This window comes from Macaca thibetana, chromosome 1 (assembly GCF_024542745.1).
Source record: "Macaca thibetana thibetana isolate TM-01 chromosome 1, ASM2454274v1, whole genome shotgun sequence".
Taxonomy (NCBI): domain Eukaryota; kingdom Metazoa; phylum Chordata; class Mammalia; order Primates; family Cercopithecidae; genus Macaca; species Macaca thibetana.
The window spans coordinates 129,182,961-129,203,391 of record NC_065578.1 but is presented as its reverse complement, the minus strand read 5'-3'; the positions used below and the strand labels follow the sequence as shown (position 1 = coordinate 129,203,391).

At 48.3% G+C, this 20,431-nt stretch overlaps 1 protein-coding gene across 4 annotated transcripts; it reads right to left on the bottom strand.

Annotated features, from left to right (window-relative positions):
- Positions 1–2,435: 2,435 nt before the first annotated feature.
- HAPLN2 (hyaluronan and proteoglycan link protein 2) lies at positions 2,436–8,659 on the bottom strand. Of its 4 annotated transcripts, none has more exons than XM_050755020.1 (7): positions 8,534–8,659; positions 7,917–8,058; positions 4,595–4,702; positions 4,010–4,363; positions 3,702–3,818; positions 3,386–3,568; positions 2,436–3,059 (listed from the first exon to the last, which is right to left on the bottom strand). In XM_050755020.1, exons 3-7 carry the CDS (start codon positions 4,677–4,679, stop codon positions 2,776–2,778), a joined length of 1,023 nt encoding a protein of 340 aa, XP_050610977.1. In that variant the 5' UTR covers positions 4,680–4,702; positions 7,917–8,058; positions 8,534–8,659; the 3' UTR covers positions 2,436–2,775. The 4 variants fall into 4 exon arrangements, with proteins under 4 accessions (XP_050610977.1, XP_050610997.1, XP_050610987.1 ...); XM_050755040.1 differs by having other exon boundaries at positions 7,917–8,112; positions 8,534–8,655; XM_050755030.1 differs by having other exon boundaries at positions 7,917–8,107; positions 8,534–8,636.
- Between the last annotated feature and the right edge of the window lie 11,772 nt (positions 8,660–20,431).

The window sequence follows — 20,431 nt, the reverse complement described above, 5'->3', positions numbered from 1 at the left end:
TTGCCCTTAGGCTGAAGGCATTACACTGAAGAAAAGCCATCCTCCTGCTGGCTGAGCTGCTGGGGTCCAGTATCTTGGCTTTCTGGGGCTCTGACTTTATCATAGGCAATAGCTTAGAAAACCCAGAAAAGGGGTAGATGGATGGGTGACTACCAATATGTCCCAGAGTCTAGACTGCTCTCCTTTGTGCTTATGGTGGACACTGATGCTGTTCAGCAAATATTTCCCGTTTTCCTATTTCTAGGCCAAAGAAGGAGTGCTCTTTCTTGCCCCCTTGTGGTTGGGTGGGGCGATGTGATTAGTTCTGGCAAATGAGTTGTCAACTGAAGGGACAGGTGTCACTTCTGGGTGGGAGCTATTAATTGCCTTTGTGAAACCCTGCAGAGCTCTTATTATTTTTTCCTGCTAGTATGGTGACTGACAGTATTCGAGATGGTAGGTACTCTATAAGCCTGTGTCCCTGAATGACAAAAATAAGAACTCCCCTGTTGACCGTGTAGCCTGAGAAATAAACCTTTGTGGTTTTTTTTGTTTGTTTGTTTGTTTTTTTGAGACGGAGTCTCGCTCTGTCGCCCAGGCTGGAGCGCAGTGGTGCGATATCTGTTCATTGCAGCCTCCGCCTCCCGAGTTCAAGCAATTCTCCTGCCTCAGCCTCCTGAGTAGCTGGGATTACAGGCACCCGCCCCCATGCCTGGCTAATTTTTACGTTTTTAAAGTAGAGACAGCGTTTCACCATGTTGGCCAGGCTGGTCTCAAACTCCTGACCTTAAATGATCTGCCCACCTCAGCCTCCCAAAGTGTTGGAATTACAGGTGTGAGCCACCGTGCTGGGCCTGATTTTCCTATCCTTAATAGTAGTCCCCACAAACGCTTCTGGGAGATCTGCAGGCTGCACATTTTGAAATATGTTTAAGTCGTCTTATATTTGCTATCTGAGATTTGGGAGTTGTTTTCACAGCATAATCTACATGATCTTGACTAATATAGTGCCATAGGACAACCAACCCTCCAGGCTGCCTGATAAGAAGCTGAAAAACTACTATTGTTGCTATATTACTGTAATCACAATACTTATTAATTATTATAGGTACCACTTGAGTGCCTATTATGTGTACCAGGCATGTACTACCCAGTACATGCAATGCCTCAACTGATTCTCACAACAAACACAAAAGACAAACACTACTATCCCATACTAAGATGAGAAAGTCAAGGTTTAGGAAATGGCACAAATATCTCATTTGTTGCGTGATGGTTTTTGAAGATGCTGTTCATTCTATCATTCTTTGTCCCTTATATAATGTTCCATGGCATGAATTCTCTTTAGCAATTATAGCAAGAACCCCCTTGGAAATCAGTTTTACTATATATATCAAGTACCATTAGCTTGTTCATGCCCTTTGCCCCATTCATTAGTATTATCCAGCTCAGGCTTTTTGAAGTATAGTTAGAAACCTATGTATATACACACCAACGTATATGTGAAAAGTGAATTAATAACATTAGAATTTGTCTCTTGAATTGTTAGTATGTTTCCTTTAGCCACGAGTTAAGAATGTTACTTGTCCAGTTGCCCGTTTCCTTTGGTGGCCCTGGTGTTTGGTGTTTGCCTCCTCCTTCCACAGGGTTAATTTCCTGTCAATTCCAGCAAGAATATCACTTTCCTATCTTTAACAGTAGTCTGTGCAAACGCTTCAGGGAGGTCTGCAGGCTGCACATTTTGAAATATGTTTAAGTTGCCTTTTTTTTTTTTTTTTTTTGAGACAGAGTCTTGCTGTGTCGCCCAGGCTAGAGTGCAGTGGCACAATCTCGGCTCACTGCAAGCTCCGCCTCCCGGGTTCACGCCATTCTCCTGCCTCAGCCTCCCGAATAGCTGGGACTACAGGCGCCCACCACCACGCCCGGCTAATTTTTTGTATTTTTAATAGAGACGGGGTTTCACCATGTTAGCCAGGATGGTCTCGATCTCCTGACCTCATGATCCGCCCGCCTCGGCCTCCCAAAGTGCTGGGATTACAGGCGTGAGCCACCGCGCCCGGCCCTAAATTGTCTTATGTTTGTTATCTGGGGCACACAGTGTAGGCCTGGTGGTATGGGGCGCCCCTGGCAGATTTGAACTAATCTTAGGTGAGTGTGAGGCGCCCCCGCGTGGCGCCTGGCGCAACAACATGCTGGATTCTCCTGCGTGGGCCAGGCGCCCACGTCGTCTCCATTTCTCCCTCTCCCTTGGCCTATTGGTGCCCTCCCACCGCACTCCCGCTCTTCCGCTGACCCACCCCGTAACGGCAACAGCCCTGCCCCTTACCCTGTCTTAGGTGCTCGGTGGGCACGCAGGATCACGGGTCATCAGCCCCGACATGCGCGCGCGCGCGCACACACACACGCACACACACACCTCTCCACGCCTCGCAGCGCTTACAGCTCCGCCCAACACAAAAGATCCCCAGGTTATTTTATTGCTGTACTCAGAGGTCAGTTAATGCCCCCGGCCGCCTCTCCCTCCCCTCTGCGGTGGCTGAGTCCTCTCCTGGGGCTCGGGAACCGCAGCGGGTCCGAGGGTCACCGCCGCATCTCGCCGCTGGGGGCGCCCCGCTTCCCCTCCCCGCCGCCGGGCCAGCCAGGGTCCGAGGCCCGCAGGCCCCAGCTGGGAAGACAGGTCTGGAGAGGCCGCTCCGGGTCTAGAGGGAGGGGAGGTTCTCCGGAAAGGGGTGGCGAGAGAACCCCGCCACGACTGCCAAGCTTCGTCGCGCGCGCTGGAGGGGACACGGTGGGCGCCTAATTCTCGGCGTAGCAGTAGGTCCCATAGGCTGCCTGCTGGGGCCTGGGGAAGCCGAAGCTGCGTACTCCGGGATCCGGGAGCCCCCCGCAGCGCGGCCGCGGCGTGATGATTGGGAAGCGCACACTGCCGTCAGCCAGCCAGCCGCCGTCGCACTGGTCTAGCCCTGAGAACTTCCAGGCGGCGTAGAGGTGCCCAACCTTGGCCACCACGGCGCCTCGTCGCCTGCACGCCGCGTGGGCTTCAGACAGCGTCAGCCGCCCGGGCACGAAGAACACTTGACCTGGGGATCACAGCGGGTCACCGACCGAAAGTGGGGTAGGCGGGTCGGGGCGGGGCGGCTGACTCCCAGAAGGCGGAGTTGGGGGGCGGGGCCGCAGAGGTGCTGGATCGAGCTTGGGTACTAGGAGTGGGGGGATCAAGGCAGAAGTGCAGGGAGGGTTTGGAGAGGTGGGCTGGAGCCCGGGCGGACGGGCGAGCGGGCTGATGGAGGGACAGTGCCTTGGAGGGACTCGGAGACCCTGCCCTGATCTCAAGCTGAGGTCCACTCCTCGCCCCCCACATTTTTCAGACCCCGCCCCAAGACCCTGCCTTCGCCCCGCGCTTCACCTGCCAGCGCGGAGGTGAAGCAGAAGGCGTCGTAGCGGTCGCGCATCCGGTCGCGGGGCCCGTAGCTGCGGATCCCGGGCCGGCCTCGGCCGCCGCACGGGGCGCGCGCAGTGAGCACAGGGTAGCGCACGGAGCCCTCGAGCAGCCAGCCCGCGTTACACCAGTCCAGACCCTCGGTCCAAGCTGGTGGGAGACGGCGGGGGTCGGGGATGAGAGGCGTCACAGGCAGGAGCCAGACTGAGCTCGCCTGGCGCCCTTTCTCGGGCCCCTGAGACAGCTCCGCGGGGCCTGGGAGGTGCTGGGTTCGGCCGCTCACCCTGGTAGAGCTGGGAGTAGGTGGCCAGGCGTCCGTCCTGCTCCTCGCACGCTTGCTTCGCCTCGTAGTAATTGAACTGGTACCGGCCCCGGCTGGGTTGGTACGGAAACACCACACCTAGGGGGTGGCGGAGAGCCTGGGGAGGGCCAGCAGATGGGAGCGGAGGGGGAGGAAGGGCGGCGCGGCCTGGGAGAGGGAGCTGGGGTCCCCAGGGGTGAGGGGGAGATACTGGAAAGGAGCCCTGGGAGACCCAGGCGAGGCGGTCCCGCCTGCTACAGAGGAATGGGGCGGGAGCGGAAGGGCCTCACCCTCCAGGCTCAAGGTCAGCGCCACGCTCTCGTCCTCGATGCCGTTGATGAGCTCGCAGCGGTACCGGCCTTCGTCCTCCAGGCGCACGCCCGCGATGACCAGGGAGGCGTCTAGCCGATGCCCCCTCCGCATCCTGGCGCGCCCTCCCAGGGGCCCATACCCCCGGGCGTGCAGTCCGTTGGTGACGAGGATCAGAGTTTCCCGGAGCTCCCCAGGCTCCACCTTGCTCCAGCGCACCTTATAGCTGGGAGGCGTGGTGCCCAGGACACAGGGCAGCGTGGCCGTGGCCCCACGATGAGAGTGAATGACCTCGTGGATGGGGGGCAGGAGGTAGTGGGGGCCCGGGTGGGATGCTGAGCAGAGGGGGCCACAGTGGCAGGAACCCCCGATCCTCACTGCTCCAAGTGCCCATCAGACCCTGCTCTCCAAATGCTTTCTCCAGAGCCCCCCAACCCTCTCCTCCATTGCTTTCTCAGCAATGACTTTCACTCCCTGAGTACCTGCAATAACTGCCCTTTCCCCTTTCCCCACCCTTGCAGCCTCCCCAAGCCTTCCCCAGATTCTGGCCTGGGCTGGGGTCTTACCTGGGTCTCCTTGGCCTTTGTGGAAGATGGTGAAGACCCAAAGAAGGAAGCAGCAGAGTGTGGGGAGGGTGGGCCCACCTGGCATGATGGGGGGCAGCCCAGCACTGTCTGCAGGGCACAAAGAGTGGGCAGTTAGGACTGGGGCAAAAGGGTGGGGAAAAGCAGGGTTGTCAGTGAACTCCCATCAGAGATTCCTAGAAGGGACTGTCCAGTTGGAAGCCACTGGGGCAGAGAGAAGGGGTAGGTGACAAAAGGAAGGTGATGAGGGGAGGAAGGCAGTGGCAATCCCCTTCCTCTCCCTCTCTTCCTCTGTCACATCCTCTCAGCCTGCAGGTACTAATTTAGCATCTCCTCTACCTGTCCCCTTCATCACAAGTGCCACTTCCCAAGCTTGCCATCTGGACTGCCAGCTCGTCTCTATCCTCTCCCAGCACCCATTCTCCATCTTGAAGCCAAACTCAAAATGATCTTATCACTCTCCCGCTTTTTCTTTTTCTTTTTTTTTTCTTGAGACAGAGTCTTGCTCCATGTTCCAGGCTGGAGTGCAGTGGCATGATCATGGCTCACTGCAGCCCCTAACTTCTAGCCCCAGGTGATCCTCCCACTTCAGCCTCCTGAGTAGTTGGGACTACAGACATGTGCCACTACCCCAGCTAATTTTTTCTTTTAAGTTTTTAGTAGAGACAAAGTCATGCTGCGTTGACAAGGCTGGTGCTGGGATTACAGCAGGCGTGAGCCACTGTGCCTGGCCTTGTCACTGTCCTGCTTGAAAGTGACTCCCGGTTGCCCTGAGGATAAAATCCAATCTCATAACCACAGCTTCCAAGGCTGTCTATAATCCAGTTGCTCCCTGCACCTCCAGCATGGCCCCCACCTCGCCTCTTACCACTTTGGCCCCTGCACTGTGCCCCAGACATGCTGGACTTCTGGCAGTTTCCCACACAGTCCAAGTTTGCACTCATTTCCTTTCCTTTGTGCCTGCATTGGTTGCACAGGCCTCACCTCCTTTGGGAAACCTTTACTCACCCCCAGTTTGCCACACTGTAGAGCACTGTGATCTGCTGGACTGGGGACCTTTTTTTCTTGAGATAGGGTTTCACTGTCTTGCCCAGACTGGAGTGCAGTGGTATGATCATGGCTTACTGCAGCCTCGCCCTCCCAGGCTCAAGCCATCCTCCCATTTCAGCCTCCTGAGTAGCGGGGACTACAGGTGCACACCACGATGCCCCACTAATTTTTTTTTTCTTTTCTATTTTTTGTAGAGATGGAGTTTCAAAATGTTGCCCAGGCTGGTCTTGAACTCCTGGGCTCAAGTAATGCTTCTGCCTTGGCCTCCCAGAATGCTGGGATTACAAGCATGAGCCATCACACCCAGCCAGGACTTTTTTTGTCTTACAAGTACTTTTATTAGCACCTAAACTTAACAGTGTGAATTTGAACATAATATGTATCCGTATATAGACTATATTAAGGAGGTTTTCCAGAAATTACGAAGTTAAAATATATAAAATTATAAAGTTATTTTTAAAAACTACTTTAAATGCAATTATCTATTTCAGTACAGTAGTTGATTTCCCCCCTTTTAAAATTTTTTTAAATAAGATACAGGGTCTTACTATGTTGCCCAGGCTGGCCTCCAACTCCTGGGCTCAAGCAATGCTTCTACCTCAGCCTCCTAAGTAGCTGGAACTACAGGTTTGAGCCACTGCTCCCAGCTCCTCCTTTATTGTATCATTCTTTTTTTTTTTTTTTTCTGAGACGGAGTTTCACTCTTGTTGCCCAGGCTGGAGTGCAATGGCACCATCTCAGCTCACTGCAACCTCTGCCTCCTGGGTTCAAGCAATTCTCCTGCCTCAGCCTCCCGAGTAGGCTGGGACTACAGGCACCCACCACCACTCTGGGCTAATTTTTGTATTTGTAGTAGAAACAGGGTTTCACCATGTTGGCCTGGCTGGTCTTGAGAACTCCTGACCTCAGGTAATCCACCCTCCTTGGCCTCCCAAAATGCTGGGATTACAGGCATGAACCACCACCTCCGGCACCTGTTGTATCATTCTTATCCCCTTGACCTTAAAAAAAAAATTGGACTAGGCCAGGCACAGTGGCTCACGCCTGTAATCCTAACACTTTGGGAGGCCGAGGCGGGTGAATTACTTGAGGTTAGGAGTTCAAGACAAGCATGGCCAACATGGTGAAATCCTGTCTCTACTAAAAATATAAAATTTAGCTGGGCATGGTGGCATGCACCTGTAAGTCCAGCTACTAGGGAGGCTGAGTCAGAATTGCTTGAACCCAGGAGGTGGAGGTTGCAGCGAGCCGAGATCGTGCCACTGCACTCCAGCCTAGGGGATAGAGCAAGACCTTGTCTCAAAAAAAATGAAGACTTCTCGACTTCACTGTATTCATTTTCCAAATCTGGCTCCTCTATTTCCTAATTGCATGACTACGCATAAGTTAATTATCATGCGCAAGTTACTTAACCTCTCTCTGCCTCAGTGTCCTCATCAGTGAAATGTGGGGAATAATAGCACACCTACCTCACTGAGTAGTTGTGAGGAGCAACTGAATTGATATATGCAAAGTGCTTGAAATAGTGTCTGGAATGTAATAAGTGCTGTGTATGTGTTAGCTGTTATCTCCAGTTCCCAGCATAGTTTCTGGTACATAGTGGTGTTAAATAAGTGTGTGTGGCTTAATGAATGAACTTTCATTAAGGATTCATAAGAAGACGGGATGGGGAATGGGGAAACGGAGGAAGCACCCTGAGAAGTCACCAGAAATCTAAAGAATGGAGCTCCATCTTCCTGCAAATGAGGACCAAAGACCAGCTTGCCGTAGGAGAAACAGAGGTTAGGCACAGAAAACTTCTCAGTGGTTAAAAGTGAAAGTATCTGGGATGCGAACATGAGCAAGAGAACACTTCTTTATAGGAGAACTTGGTAAGTAAGAGTGATTGTGAGGACTGAAATTGACTGAGACCAACAATGATAGCTCAAATGAATACCTTTAAAATTGAATGTGCCTGACACTGCTCTAAGCACTTTACATGCATATTTTTATATTTACTCCTCCCAGCAATCCTGAGGCAGAAACAATTATAAATCCTATTGTACACATGCTGAAACCAAAGTGCATACATTTTAGGAAATGAGGTCACACAGCTGGTAAGAGGACGGGTTTGCTGGGATTTGAATCCAGATCTGACAGTGAGGCTCAAGCACTTAATCACTAATCTATATTTCTGTATTTCAAAACAAGTGCACACACATGCTCTTCATACCCCTTACAGAAAATACGAGTAGTCAGCAGCTCCATTGCCTACCTGTTAGAAGCTGGTCTCTTCACAGAGACGGAGGGAGCAGTGCTTAGCAGCTTTTTGTCTTGCTTGAGGAAGAGGTTCTGGATGAAGGTTTTGCCAGGCTCCTGGGAGTTCCAAGCACCTTAAAACCCTGGGACTTGAGCACCTGTTCAACACAGTTGCTCCTTTTGCACCTTTGAGGAAAAGCTTCTGTCCTGTGCTCAAAGAAGAAGCCAAGATGCCAAGAACGACCCCCTCCCCCATCAGTCCACTCAGCCTTGTTAAGAGACCTGTGTCCAGCCCAGATCTGTGGAAATCACTATTCTGGGACTAGGGGAAGATGCTGGGCTTGGGATGAGGGCTGGGAACCCATGAAGGGCAGTGGAATAAAGGGGGCAACCCAGGAATGATGACCTGGAAGAGTGCAGAAAGTGAGGTGCTTCATTGTTTCTTGATGCCTTTGGACGAGAGAGGTGTAGATTGATCGGTGGATATGAAGGTGTTGGACTGATGGGGATGGGGATGAACTCTAAATGTGGCTCAAAGATCTATAACTGCCAAGCTCGAGCTGCCTCCCTTTCCATATGCACCTCATGTAAGCAGCATCCCCATCTCCCCTCTCCCCACAACAGAGTACTCACCTCTGCCCTCTGGTGCCTGACTGCACATTGCCTTTGCAAACGGACTCTCAGGTGGGAACCATCCAGGACTTTCAGCTGCTTCAGGAAACCGGACCTCTTCTGTACAACCCCCCTGTCTGTCTGTCTGTCTGTCCTTTCTTTCTCAGTCCCCACCCCATCGGAAGCACAATTTCCCATTGTCTCTGTCTTTTCCCCTATTGTTGACTAACAGGGCCCCTTTCTTTATTCTGTGGGTAATGGCAATGAAATGTCAACAGCTGGGGATGTGGGATGCAGGACCGGCTGGCACATACCACCGGAAAAGGGCCTGGGTTGGGGGCGGGCTCAGAACAGGAATTGACATCCCCAAGAAGAAGAGAATAGGGTGAGGGGCAGAGAACGGATGGTGAAAAGGTTGAAATGGAATCTCTCTCAACACTCCAAACTAGAGGGCTCTAAAGAGATTTTGTCTACGGCCAGGGGAAAGGCTGGGCTCCATGAGGGCAGAGGGAGTGGCTAGCATTGCAATAGGAGAGATGGAGATCAGACAGTAAGGAGGATTTTTCATGTTCCCTGGGGAGGGAGAATTTCTGAGGATAGAAGGACTTTGGAAATCTCTCCAAAAGAGAGGTTATCTTATTGGTTCCCTAATAGTTTACCTCTTCCCTCAGCACAAATAGAGAACATTTTAAAAATACTCAGAAGGGGATCCTTAGTTTTCCTGGATGGAAATTCACTTTCTTTAAAGTCCTTTTTTTGTTTTTTTGTTTTTTTGTTTTTTGACACGGAGTCTCTCACTGTCGCCCAGGCCGGAGTGCAGTGGCGTGATCTCGGCTCACTGCAAGCTCCGCCTTCTGGGTTCATGTCATTCTCCTGCCTCAGCCTCCCAAGTAGCTGGGACTACAGGCACCTGCCACCATGACCGGCTAATTTTTTGTATTTTTAGTAGAGATGGGATTTCACCGTGTTAACCAGGATGGTTTCGATCTCCTGACCCCATGATCTGCCCGCCTCGGCCTCCCAAAGTGCTGGGATTACAGGCATGAGCCACCTCGCCTGGCCTTTTTTTCTTCTTTTTTTAAGACAAGGTCTCCATCTGTTGCCCAAGCAGGAGTGCAGTGGCCCAATCATTGTTCACTGCAGCCTCAAACACGTGGGCTCAAGAGATCTTCCCCACTTAGCCTCGAAATTAGCTAGGACTACAGGCACACACCACTACACCCGTCTAATTAACTTTTTTTTTTTTTTTTTGAGACAGAGTCTGGCTCTGTCACCCAGGCTGGAGTGCAGTGGCACAATCTCGACTCACTGCTCTGCCTCCTCCTCTTACCTCAGCCTTCAGAGCAGCTGGGACTACAGGTGTGCACCACCATACCCAGCTAATTTTTGTATTTTTTTGTAGAGATGGGGTTTCACCATGTTGGCCAGGCTGGTCTCGAACTCCTGGGCTCAAGCAATCTGCCCACCTCAGCCTCCCAAAATGCTGGGATTACAGGCGTGAGCCACCATGCTGGGCCTAATTAAGTCCATTTTAAAATCTTTCCATTGAGGTATAATTTACATACAAAAAAGTCATTGAAATTATGTGTACAGCTAAATGAATTTTTACCTGTGTACATTTAATGTACATTTAATGTACACAGGTAAAAACCCACCAGATCAAGATATAGAACATTTCCAACAATGCCAAATAGGCCCAGTTGTTTTTGTTTTCTATCAATGCAGAGGGAGGGCTCCCTCGACCTGCCCCTGTAAACAGACATTTAGAAATGTTTTGAGCTTTAAGTTCCATTTTAGCCTTATTTTCTCTCTGCTGTAGCCCCATGGAAGTAGCTTTGCATTATTAAAACCATATAATTTCATGTTCTGTGAGTTAAAAATTAAAAAAAAAAAATGAGGCCGGGCACTATGACTCACGCCTGTAATCCCAATACTTTGGGAGGCTGAAGTGGGTGGATCACCTGAGGTCAGGAGTTCGCGACCAGCCTGGCCAACATGGTGAAACTCTGTCTCTACTAAAAATATAAAAATTAGCCAGGCATGGTGGTGTATGCCTGTAATCCCAGCTCCTTGGGAGGCTTGAGGGGGGTGAATCCCTTGAACCCAGGAGAAGGAGGTTGCAGTGAGCTGAGATCGTGCCACTACACTCCAGCCTGGGCAAAAGAGTGAGACACCATCTCAAAAAACACAACAAAACAACAACAAAAATACCCTTTCAGAACTGGAGGAGACCTCAGGATGCTGAACATTTACTAGAGGAGGAGATAGAGATGAAGGTGGCTTGCCCCAAATCACACACCATACAGTCGTTGAGTCAAGCCTAGAAGTTTCCGCTTTTTCTACTAATCCTCTTCTGCCTCTCTCCTTGGCTGTCCAATTCAGACAAGCTCCAGGTTTTCACTAGGGTCATATCTAATAACAGGAAGCCACCTTGAATATACTTTCTTTCTTTCTTTCTTTCTTTTTTTTTTTTTTTTTGAGACAGGGTCTCACTTTGTCACCCAGGCTGGAGTGCAGTGATACGATCATGGCGCACTGCGGCCTCGACCTCCCAGGTTCAAACAGTCTCTCCCATCTCAGCCTCTCAGGTAGCTGGGTGCACAGATGTGCACCACTACACCCAGCTAACTTTTAAAAATTATTTGTAAAGACAGGGTCTCCCTGTCTTGCCCAGGCTGCTCTCGAACCCCTGTACTCAAGTGACCCTCCCGCCTCGGCCTCCCAAAGTTGTGGGATTACAGGCGTGAGCCACTGTACCCGGCTGACTATACTCTTGAGAGATCTGATTGGCTATCTTTTCCCTATCTACTCCATCCCTGTTCTTAAGCGCTTCCCTCCTCCCCCCACGACTGTCTCTCTCATGAGAGAAGACAAATAGCCCCCTGTCTCCTTGGACAGGACACCCTGATCCAGTGCATCTGATTGGCTTCCTGCCAACTCAAACAAACAGCCTCCGGCAGAGGGAGGAGTAGATATAAATGGCTCCACAGCCTGGTTACTGCGTCCATTCCCAGGCCCATTTCTCCACAAATTTACTGCTCCTTTCTCCACAAATCACTTCTGAACTGTGGCTTGGAAGTCTCTGGTATGTAAATCCATAAAAGGCTGAGTTTGACGGGGAGGAAAGCCTAGAACTATTTGATAGATGCAAAAACAACCCAGTGAGGATCGAATGAGAAAGGAACAGACAGGAATACATATAATAAATAGCCAAACTGTGTTTAGTTTACTCAAGGTCACTTTCATTCTCATTTTCCCCCCAGACGCTAAAACGGGAGTGGGGTGAGATGGCTGAGGCAAGCTGGGGTCTCCTCACTGACCCAGCATCTCTGAGGAAGGGCTTTGTCAGTCCTATACCTACTGACCAGAATGTGGTGGAGTGATTCCAGACAAGCATGGAGTCCCGACATCTTCTCTAACACCCACGTTCGGCTTCCACCATCCAAGCAGGTTCAGCTGGCCAGTTTTCCTGACCCCTGGTGATGGCAAGCATGGTCCCAGTTTATGACTAGGATTGTTGTGTGAATGACTGGAAGGGTTGGCAAGACGACACTTTAGGGAGGACTTCAAAAGGAGTGACTCTCTCTGGTCTTTCTCTCTCCAACATTTTTTAAATAAATTTTTTTAAAAGATGGGATCTCTAAAAATTTTTTTAAGAGATGGGATCTGGCTGGGTGCGATGGCTCGCACTTATAATCCCAGCACTTTAGGAACTCATGACAAGGTCATGAGTTCAAGACCAGCCTGGCCAGCATGGTGAAATCCTGTCTCTACTAAAAATACAAAAAGTTAGCTGGGCATGGTCGTGCGCACCTGCCCAGCTACTCGGGAGGCTGAGGCAGGAGAATCACTTGAACCCAGGAGGTGGAGGTCGCAGTGAGCCGAGATTGCACCACTGCACTCCAGCCTAAGCGACAGAGCAAGACTCTGTCTGAAAAAAAAAAAAAAAGAAAGAGAGAGAGATGGGATTTGTCTCTATGGCCCAGAACTGCAGTACAGTGGTGCGATCATTGCTCACTGCAGCGTCAAACTTCTGTGTTCAAGTGATTCTCCTGCCTCACCCTCCTGATTAGCTGGGACTACAGGTGGGCACCCCCATGCCTGGCTCTCCAGCATTTCTCCAGGGCCAAAAGGCAGCAACATCAAACTCAGCCTGATGCTTTATTTGGACACTCACCTAGACTCCACTCCTGACCACATATAGAGGCCTGGAGTATGCAAGGCATACTCCCCAGAGCGTGCAAGGTAGAACTCCACAGTACAAACCTTTATAGCTACTGGGCATAGGAGACCTTCTAGTAGAGGACAGGAGGCTTGGGTTCTAGTTACAGTTCTGCCACAGTGTCACCTTCGGTGACACAGGCCCAGGCTTCGCCGCTGGGCCTGTTACTTCATCTGCACAATGGAAACTCAATTCTATTTAAATTATTTTCTGAAGGGCCTCAGTCTGCAGAGACACAGAAGCAAATGACTTTATGAAGCTCCTGACTGTATGAAGTTCTCAGTGAAACAGAATAGCACCTCTTCTGCCCATCTCAGAAGTAGATGAGGGCAAAGTGAAATAATGGAAAGCACAAGGAACAGTAAAAGGCAAATGTCAAGAAGCTGTTTGCAAAGTTACCAAGATGTAAAATTAGATTTTACTTATTAATAATCGTGTCACTTGTCATTCTGTTTATAACGGTCAGTTCACTGCTGATATTCAAGTGGACCATTTAAACTGTATTTTTGCTCAACTATCCCTCCAAATAAATATCTCAAGATCTTGACTGTTTATTTTCTTAGCCCATCTTATTCTCCCAGGCCTCAAAGCTTGGTGTCTCAAATCCGTGGCTTGTCTTCTCATTCTGGCCAGTCTAGGTGGGGTCTGGCTTCAGTTTGCACAGATTCTCACTCCCAGTCTCATATTGGTCAAACAAACCCAGAAGTAAGATCTACAAGTATTAATCGACTATTCTCAGAATAGGATTGGAATAATTTTAAAAAGTGAACTCTGGCCGGGTGCCATGTTCATACCTGTAATCCCAGCACTTTGGGAGGCCAAGGAGGGTGAATCACGAGGTGAGGAGCTCGAGACCAGCCTGGCCAACATGGTGAAAGCTGTCTCTACTAAAATTATAAAAATTAGCCAGGTATGGTGGCACATGCCTGTGATCCCAGCTACTCGGGAGGCTGAGGCAGGAGAATCGCTTGAACCAGGGAGATGAAGGTTGCAGTGAGCTGAGATTACGCCACTGCACTCCAGCCTGGTGACAGAGTGAGACACCGTTTCAAAAAAAAAAAAAAAAAAAAGTGAACCCCATCTTATAACTGTATGTTCTTTCACGTGGGAGAAATAAATTCTATCACAGTATTATTATTCCCATTTTATAGACCAGGAAACTGATGTCCAGAAAGGGTTAGTAAGTTAGTAACTTGTTCAAGTTCCTACCTAACCCAGGTAGCCTATCTCTAAAGCTAGATGAGTTCTTCTTTGCTGTGAAAGAATCATTTCTTGAAACTTGTAAAAGGTAAAATGAGGATTTTTTGGTTTCTTGTTTTGTTTTTTTTTTTTTTTTTTTTTGATATCACACTAGAGCATTTTTTCTTTTTTCTTTTTCTTTTTTTCTCTTTTTTGAAATGGAATCTCACTCTGTCACCCAGGCTGGAGTGCAGTGGCATGATCTTGGCTCACTGCAGCCTCTACCCCCTAGGTTCAAGTGATTCTCCTATCTCAGCCTCCCAAGTAGCTAGGATTACAGGCATGCTCCACCATGCTCAGCTAATTTTTTGTATTTTTAGTAGAGATGGGGCTTCACCATGTTGGCCAGGCTGATCTTGAACTTCTGACCTCAAGTGATCCACCCGCCCCGGCCTCCCAAAGTGTTGGAATTACAGGTATGAGCCACTGCACCTGGTCTAGAGCATTTTCTAATAAGCTTGCTTGACACTCATCTGACTCTGCCAGGGAATGTGACTTTGTTGTCACAACACATTTGATAAATAATCTACAACTTACAAATGCACCGGCATTTATAGTCCTGTCGGGTAAAGGCTAACCTGTAGAACTTGATAAAATCATAGGGTTTTATTGCCCAATTGAGACGCTAATCACAAAGGGGTTTTGGTTTTACCATCCTAGAAAGTTAACCAGTCCTATATCTAAATTATCAATCTAATTTTGACAATTCTTTTCTTTTTTTTTGAGATGGAGTCTTGCTCTGTTGCCCAGGCAGGAGTGCAGTGGTACGTTCTCGGCTCACTGCAACCTCCGCCTCCTAGGTTCAAGCGATTCTCCTGCCTCAGCCTCCTGAGTAGCTAGGATTACAGGTGCCCACCCCCACGCCCAGCTAATTTTTTTGTATTTTTAGTAGAGACGGGGTTTCGCCATGTTGGCCAGGCTGGTGTCAAACTCCTGACCTTGTGATCTGCCCGCCTCAGCTTCCCAAAGTGCTGGGATTACAGGCGTGAGCCACCACGCCTGGCCTGACAATTCTTTTCTTATTGACTGTTTAAATTCCTATCTCTCAAATGCTCCTCAAAGCAGCTCTTTTGTCTCCTTATTGGTTCTCTCATTAATGAGTTAAATAAAATGATGACATGAGTTAATGAATAACAAAAAAGTTTGAGAATTGTGTTTTTCCACTTCTCAACTTCCCTTTATCAAGGGCAACATGCTAGCACCCTCTGCTTCCCTTTAATAATAAATCCACAGGCATAATTACTGCAAGAGTTTTTAGGAAGCTAAAACTCTTGGAAGGGTAGGATCACTTTGTATCTCCAGCATGCAAGGAACCAGCTATGAACTCCAAGATGAAGTGACCATTATCAGCAAGACTCCTCTGCAAGGCCTTCACATAGCTAAGGACATCCTTAGATGTTTGTTGCTCCCATGGGCCACCATTTCCTGCTCCTCAGTCCCACTAGCAACATCAAAGATACTTTAGGTGCACCCATTTGTGCTTCCTCCGGGAAGCTTTCCTTAACAAAAGCAAGAAACAGGAAACAGGAGCAGTGCCATGTGCTTGTGGTCCCAGATACTTGGGAGGCTGAGGCAGGAGAATTACTTGAACCCAGGACTTTAAAGCTGCAGTAAGCTTTGATTTAGCCACTGCCCTCCACTCTGGAAGACAGAGTGGGACCACTCCCCCCTCCAAAAGAATACCCAAACAAAAGGAAGAAGCAACTTAACAGCTTCACCTGGATATACCAGGCATTCAGAAAATGTTTACTGGCAGGGCGGTGGCTCATGCCTGTAATCCCAGTACTTTGGAAGGCGGAAGTGGGTGGATCACCTGAGGTTGGGAATTCGAGACCAGCCTGGCCAACATGGTGAAACCCTGTCTCTACTAAAAATACAAAAATTAGCTGGGCATGATAGTGGGCACCTGTAATCCCAGCTACTGGGGAGGCTGAAGCAGGAAAACTGCTTGAACCCTGGAGGCAGAGGTTGAAGTGAGCCGAGATCATGCCACTGCACTCCAGCCTGGGCAACAGAGCAAAACTCCGTCTCAAACAAAACGAAACAAAACAAAAACTCAGAAGATATTTACTGAATAAATAAATAAAATTGAAGTTGTCTTCCAATTTCTGCAAGTTTAACAAAAAGGCAGTATAGTTTAGAGGTTAAGTTGCACAGGCTCTGTTCCTTCTTTCCCTGTGCGCAAAACAAACTAACAAAAAGTTCCATAGCCTCTGGGTTGAACGTCTAAGCATAAATCTCAGCCCTGCTACCTACTAACCAGGGAACATTAGATAACTTACCTACCTTCTCTTTAATTGTTTTCATCTGAAAATGAGGATAACAACAGCATCGATAAGCAGAACAGTGCTTGGCTCATAGAAAATAATCAACACATTTTAGGGATTATCACTGGTAGGGGAAGAAGTTTCAAAGGGAACAGAATCAATCAAAACTCAGAGAGCTACTGATTGATTGAAGCGATCACCTGTTGTTGTTGTTGTTGTTATTGTTTTGGCGCTTTTTTTTTTTTTTTTTTTTTGGGACAGTTTCACTCTTGTTGCCCAGGGTGGAGTGCATTAGCGCGACCTCGGCTCACTGCAACCTCCGCCTTCCTGGTTCAAGCAATTCTCCTGCCTCAGCCTCCTGAGTAGCTGGGATTACAGGCTCCCACCACTATGCCTGGCTACATTTTTTGTATTTTTTAGTAGAGACGGGGTTTCTCCATGTTGGTCAGGCTGGTCTCGAACTCCTGACCTCAGGTGATCCGTCCGCTTCGGCCTCCCAAAGTGCTGGGATTACAGGTGTGAGCCACCGCGCCAGGCCTCCTACTTTGCTTTTCCACCTATTAATATGATGTGAGCATTTGTCCTATCAGCACATGACATCAAATTCTCTCATTTTTCATGTCTGCGTAGTATTTCAGTGGGTGGCTGTAGCATTATTTACTTGTTTGTTGTTTTTTTTTTGAGACGGAGTCTTGCTCTGTCATCAGGCTGAAGTGTGGTGGCGCGACCTCGGCTCATTGTAACCTCCACCGCCCGGGTTCAAGCAATTCCACTGCCTCAGCCTCCCAAGGACCTGGGATTACAGGCATGTGCCACCACGCCCAGCTAATTTTTTGTATTTTAGTAGAGACAGGGTTTCACCATGTTGGTCAAGACGGTCTCCATCTCCTGACCTTGTGATCTGCCCACCTCGGCCTCCCAAAGTGCTGGGATTACAGGCGTGAGCCACCGCGCCCGGCTGCTATTTGTTTGTTTGTTAACTTTTATTTTATGCTCAGGGGTACATGTGCAGGTTTGTTCTATAGGAAAAGTGCATGTTGTGGGGGTTTGGTGTATAGATTATTTTGTCCCCCAGGTAGTAAGCGTAGTATCTGATAGGTAGTTTTTCAATCCTCACCCTCCTCCCACTCTCCTCCCTCAAGTAGGCCTGGTGTCTATTGTTCCTTTATTTGTGTCCATATGGAGCATAATTTACTTAATGAGATGCCTATTGATGAACATTTAGGTTGCTAAAGGTTGCAACAACTAGTTATCTGGAAAAAGAAAACAGCAGATCTATAACTCTCCTTAAACTAAAATCCAGAAGGCTTGAAAACATAAATGTAAAAATAAGGCCATGAAAATGCCAGGATGAATCATAGAATAATATTTTTTTAATTGGAAGACTACTTGGATTAATTTTTTACTGATTACACAATGATGCACTTAATTGTAGATAATTTAACAAACATAACAATATTAAAAAGTGAAAATCCCCCTTAATCCTACGACATAGAGAAAATGACTTTTAATCTTTTGTTGTCTTGCAATCTTTCAAGGCATTTGTAGACATTCATATATGATGTGCATGAATATATTTAGTCATGATTGAAATGGTAACATGTAATAAGGCAGAGAGCCAGCAGGTGGAGCAAGAAGGCTGTATCCCCAGCGCTGAGGGCCCCTGCAGCGTTCTGGGCGCTGCACCTGGCTCAGGTCCCGTGCACGTTTAGGGGATCACCAGGTGTCTGTGGTGGAGAATGCGCAAAGATAAAGATGCTACAGCAGAGCCCTCAAAGCTCTGCGGGCATCCTTCAGACTCAGCGCTTCAGACCTCTGCTTTTCCTGTGTTCAGCTAAGCTCTTGTTCGAAGGGAGAATGAATGAGGCTGGGATTCCTTCGTGTTCTTCTTACCATCATGGTCCTGCTTCCCAGCTCTACTCCCACTGGGGTTGGCATCTTCTATACCACCCCTTTCAGAAATTTTTCCACAGCATCTTTACTAATGTAACTGGAAATATGTCACATGAAAAATATAAAAAAGCAACCCAAATGGGTGTGTTTGCTACCTTGAAACCCACACCCTCTAGGACAACTCTAGAAGCGCAGCAAGCACTGCAAAAGAAAGAGGGCGGGTGGATCACGAGGTCAAGAGTTCAAGATCAGCCTGGCCAAGATGGTGAAACCCTGTCACTACTAAAAACACAAAAATTAGCCGAGTGTGGTGGTGGGCACCTGTAATCCCAACTGCTCAGGAGGCTGAGGCAGAAGAATCACTTGAACCCTGGTGGTGGAGGTTGCAGTGAGCCAAGATCCCGCCACTGCACTCCAGCCTGGGCGACAAAGTGAGACTCCATCTTAAACAAGAAAGAAAGAAAAGAAAAGAAAAGAAAGAAAAGAAAAAGAGGGCCCTGCTATACCCTGCCTCCCTTTCTGGCATCCTTCACCCACACCATGACCAGCATTTACACACACTGAAGGTTTTTTTTTTTTTTTTTTTTTTTTTTTTTTTGAGACGGAGTCTTGCTCTGCCGCCCAGGCTGGAGTGCAGTGGCCGGATCTCAGCTCACTGCAAGCTCCGCCTCCTGGGTTCACGCCATTCTCCTGCCTCAGCCTCCCGAGTAGCTGGGACTACAGGCGCCCGCCACCGCGCCCGGCTAGTTTTTTGTATTTTTTTAGTAGAGATGGGGTTTCACCGTGTTAGCCAGGATGGTCTCGATCTCCCGACCTCGTGATCCGCCCGCTCGGCCTCCCAAAGTGCTGGGATTACAGGCTTGAGCCACCGCGCCCGGCCAGACACTGAAGGTTTTAAAGGAGACAATGAGGCCAGGGAAAGGCAGAGACAAGACCCAGAGGACAAGGATGCAGGTCAGAGACAGGGCTTCATCCAGATTGGAAAGAATGATGACACCAAGAGGCAGATGGCAATAGTGCTTTAAACAGAAATAAATGTTAAGCTGAACCTGCACTAGATGGCATCAGAGAGCAGCAGTGATAGTGCTGAGATCACATCTCATTCCATCTCTGTGTGCTCTGTCGGCCCCTATCTGTAGGTAAGCACAAATCTGGGCAATATTATGGTGAGACTCAAATATGGTAATGTTTGTGAAAATGATATTCTAAACTGTAAACCACCATGTGAAAATTATTTTTAAATGGTAAAATACTGTTGGCAAAGGATCGTAATATCTTTATTATCATGTACTCAAATGGTTAATGAAGTCAGAAAATTAGAACTTGCCTAGGCTAAGGATTGAATCATGTGAGACGCAGGGTCACCTTTTTTTTTTTTTTCCTCAACAGAAATAAAAGTGAATAATATTCCAATAGGTAGGCACTGCCAGTATTTGCTATATAGGTTTAAAAAAAAAAAAAAAAAAAGAATCCTACACTCATTGCAACCACGAGATATTTTCTTTCCTCAGTCTCAGGGTTCACTGGCAGAAAAAAAATAACTGGGAAGAACTGGAGGAAGATAAATTATGTAAACTAGTTTATGAACCATGGGAAGATGCTGGCTTGGCCTGACTTTTATAACACTGTGTGTACATTTGAACCAGTATAGAAAAATAACACAGTGCCTTAATTTTTAGGATTTAATTCTGCTTCAGGCATGTGGAGAGGCATTCAAGGTTCAGTAGTCAGTCTCAGGGGCCACACATACTTCCTCCTGAAGGTCTTCCCCTGTGGCCAGTCATACGCACCTCACCTCTGCCCCACCTCCCTCAGCACTCAGGGACTCTCATTTGTAGCCATTTCTTGATTGTTTTTGTTTTTGTTTTTTGAGATGGAGTCTTGCTCTGTCACCCAGACTGGAGTGCAGTGTTGCAATCTCGGCTCACTATAACCTCCGCCTCCTGAGTTCAAGCCAATGCCCCTGCCTCAGCCTCCCAAGTGGCTGGAACTACAGGTGTGTACCATCATGCCTGGCTAAATTTTGTATTTTTAGTAGAGATGGGGTTTTGCCATGTTGGCCAGGCTGGTCTTGAACTCCTGACCTCAGGTCTTTCACCCACCTCGACCTCCCAAAACCATTTGTTATTTTAAAATCACTTTCCTGAAAAAAAGTACATTAATTGTAGACAATTTTTAATGAAGAGAAAATATCTTGTTAAAGAAAAAGATTATTCAGTGACACTTGTCAAAGCATGGTAAGGCAGACTTTATTCAGGACCATTGCGATAGGTATAGGGACCATGACAATGGGATTTT